The following is a 2,500-nucleotide window of genomic DNA, read 5'->3' as shown; positions in this document are numbered from 1 at the left end:
TTAATTCAGAAAGACTCAACAAATAGGAACTAAAAAAAGATTAAGTCTTTCTAATGATCGAATGATTCAATAATATTATTATTTATTATTTCAATTTGGCGTTTTTATTTTAGTTATTTCGACTGGATGAATATTACTAACGGAATAATTAAGTCCTAATGCATTGGTTGATTGTATCATTAACCATTTCTTTTTTTTGTGTGTGAGGAACTTATCATGAATCCATTGATTTCTGCCGCTTCCGTTATTGCTGCTGGATTGGCTGTAGGGCTTGCTTCTATTGGACCTGGAGTTGGTCAAGGTACTGCTGCGGGACAAGCTGTAGAAGGTATTGCGAGACAGCCCGAAGCAGAGGGAAAAATACGAGGTACTTTATTACTTAGTTTAGCTTTTATGGAAGCTTTAACAATTTATGGATTGGTTGTAGCATTAGCGCTTTTATTTGCGAATCCTTTTGTTTAATCTCAAAAAAGAAATATGATAAATACATATTTCTTTTATAGTCTTGGATTTGCAGGTTGCTTTTTCACATTTATAGTAAAATATCGCTCCTACACAATTACTCATTCGTTGCGAAAATAACCCACGGGAAGGACTTATTTGAGGATGAAGAATTAGTGTTACCCACTCGCTTTCTTCCTTCCTTCCCCTTCGTAAGTTCCAAGGCGAAGTCTTGCAACAAAGGAGGTATTTCGCAATTCGCATGAAACCTAGTACCTAATTAATATTAAGAATTCTATTCCAAAAAATGAAGTATTATTCTTATTGGAAATTAGGGAATCTCAATATAAAATAAATAAAAAATAATTTTTCAAAACTTTTTTTATTTATTTTATATTTATTAAGTACCAACGAAGTGAAATAATACAATGATTTTTGTAGTTTATTTATAAGAGGAGATCATATGAAAAATGTAACCGATTCTTTCGTTTTCTTGGGTCACTGGCCATCCGCCGGGAGTTTCGGGTTTAATACCGATATTTTAGCAACAAATCTAATAAATCTAAGTGTAGTTCTTGGTGTATTGATTTTTTTTGGAAAGGGAGTGTGTGCGGGTTGTTTATTTCAAAAATAGGTTGGATTCAACCAACTGTACCTCTTTTTGTCTTTATAATTAAAGCGAAATTCTAAGGTGCATGATTTCACGAATGACTTCTGAATCAATAATAAATAAAGAAATCATATGTAAGAACCATAGCATTTCGTGATTTGTTGGGAAATATACTTTGATTCTCTATTAACCAATAATGTAGGACCATTAACATGGTTAAAGCTTAAATTGTTTGAAGTCGAAGCACAGCAGGGTATTCTTTACTACCATTATATTGATACTTAATACCGAGACGTATTTTAAAATCGTTATAAATTTTTCGATATATAACACTCATGTCGATAAAAAGATTTGAATCCTTTTTTTCTTTTTTTATTGGTATTGGAAAAAGGTTTATCCTTTTTATTTACTTAAGAATATAGAATATATTTTAAGTAAATAAATGCCAAAGGCTGAGTCGACGACCTACGTATAAAGTAAAAAAAAATTGGATTTGAAGAAAAAAAACAACTTTGCTGACAATTACTTAATACTTATATTTAATACTTAAAATATATAAATATATTTCTATTTTTTTGTTTGGGTCAGAAGAGTCCTCCAAATATTCTAGTCTTGATTAGTGATTCGTTTCCATTTTTTGTGGAACATGACCAGAGAAGAGAGGATAGGTTCATTACATTCAAAAAAGGTATGGAAATTTGCCCGAAATAATTGAAGTAATTGAGCGTGAGAGCCAAATGAATTGAAAGATTCAAGTTTGGTTCGGGAAGGGATCATGAACGTTTTGAAATGAATGGAAAGATAATCTACTTTCATTAAATGATTTATTAGATAATCGAAAACAGAGAATCTTGAGTACTATTCGAAATTCAGAAGAACTACGCGGAAAAGCCATTGAACAGCTTGAAAAAGCCAGGGCTCGTTTAAAAAAAGTCGAAATGGAAGCGGATCAGTTTCGAGTGAATGGATATTCTGAAATAGAACGCGAAAAAATCAATTTGATTAATTCAACTTATAAAACTTTAGAACAATTAGAAAATTACAAAAATGAGACCATTCAGTTTGAACAACAAAAAGCGATTAATCAAGTCCGACAACGGGTTTTCCAACAAGCCTTACAAGGAGCTCTAGGAACTCTGAATAGTTGTTTAAACAACGAATTACATTTACGGACCATCAACGCTAATATTGGCATGTTTGGTGCGATGAACGAAATAACCGATTAGTCCTTCTATTCGATTGTAGGTATTATTTTGGAATTGTTTCAAGCAAAAGTACATTCGCCACTTTTTTTCAACCGAACAAAGGAAGCCTCTTTTTATTCTGTGTATGTTGTTACACTTATTAGACGAGTTCAAAGGTATATGAGAAAAAAACCAGAAATTCCACTTTCTCAACAGGAAAAATTAAAGGAACAAGAAGTAAAGAAAGAAGAATTAGCGGAAAAAA

General features: G+C 31.7%; 3 protein-coding genes across 3 annotated transcripts in view; 2 read left to right on the top strand and 1 right to left on the bottom strand.

Annotated features, from left to right (window-relative positions):
- LOC130815558 (30S ribosomal protein S7, chloroplastic-like) overlaps positions 1-180 on the bottom strand; it is a 1,217-nt gene extending 1,037 nt beyond the window's left edge. The window contains exon 1 of the mRNA XM_057682045.1: positions 142-180. Coding sequence (XP_057538028.1) covers positions 142-180 — 39 coding nt within the window. The remainder of the gene's footprint in view (positions 1-141) is intronic.
- The window catches only part of LOC130814916 (ATP synthase subunit c, chloroplastic), a 1,502-nt gene extending 646 nt beyond the window's left edge, over positions 1-856 (top strand). The window contains exon 1 of the mRNA XM_057681192.1: positions 1-856. This exon is cut by the window's left edge and continues 646 nt beyond it. Coding sequence (XP_057537175.1) covers positions 217-462 — 246 coding nt within the window. The 5' untranslated portion in view covers positions 1-216 and the 3' untranslated portion in view covers positions 463-856.
- Positions 857-902: 46 nt separating this feature from the next.
- Positions 903-2,300, top strand: LOC130814915 (ATP synthase subunit b, chloroplastic). Its single transcript, XM_057681191.1, has 2 exons — positions 903-1,049; positions 1,868-2,300. The coding sequence occupies exons 1-2, from the start codon at positions 905-907 to the stop codon at positions 2,275-2,277; spliced, it is 555 nt and encodes a 184-aa protein (XP_057537174.1). The 5' UTR covers positions 903-904; the 3' UTR covers positions 2,278-2,300.
- The last annotated feature ends 200 nt before the right edge of the window (positions 2,301-2,500 follow it).

The sequence above is a fragment of the Amaranthus tricolor genome, chromosome 6, assembly GCF_026212465.1.
Source record: "Amaranthus tricolor cultivar Red isolate AtriRed21 chromosome 6, ASM2621246v1, whole genome shotgun sequence".
In the NCBI taxonomy this organism is placed as follows: domain Eukaryota; kingdom Viridiplantae; phylum Streptophyta; class Magnoliopsida; order Caryophyllales; family Amaranthaceae; genus Amaranthus; species Amaranthus tricolor.
This window is presented reverse-complemented; position numbering and strand designations above follow the sequence as displayed.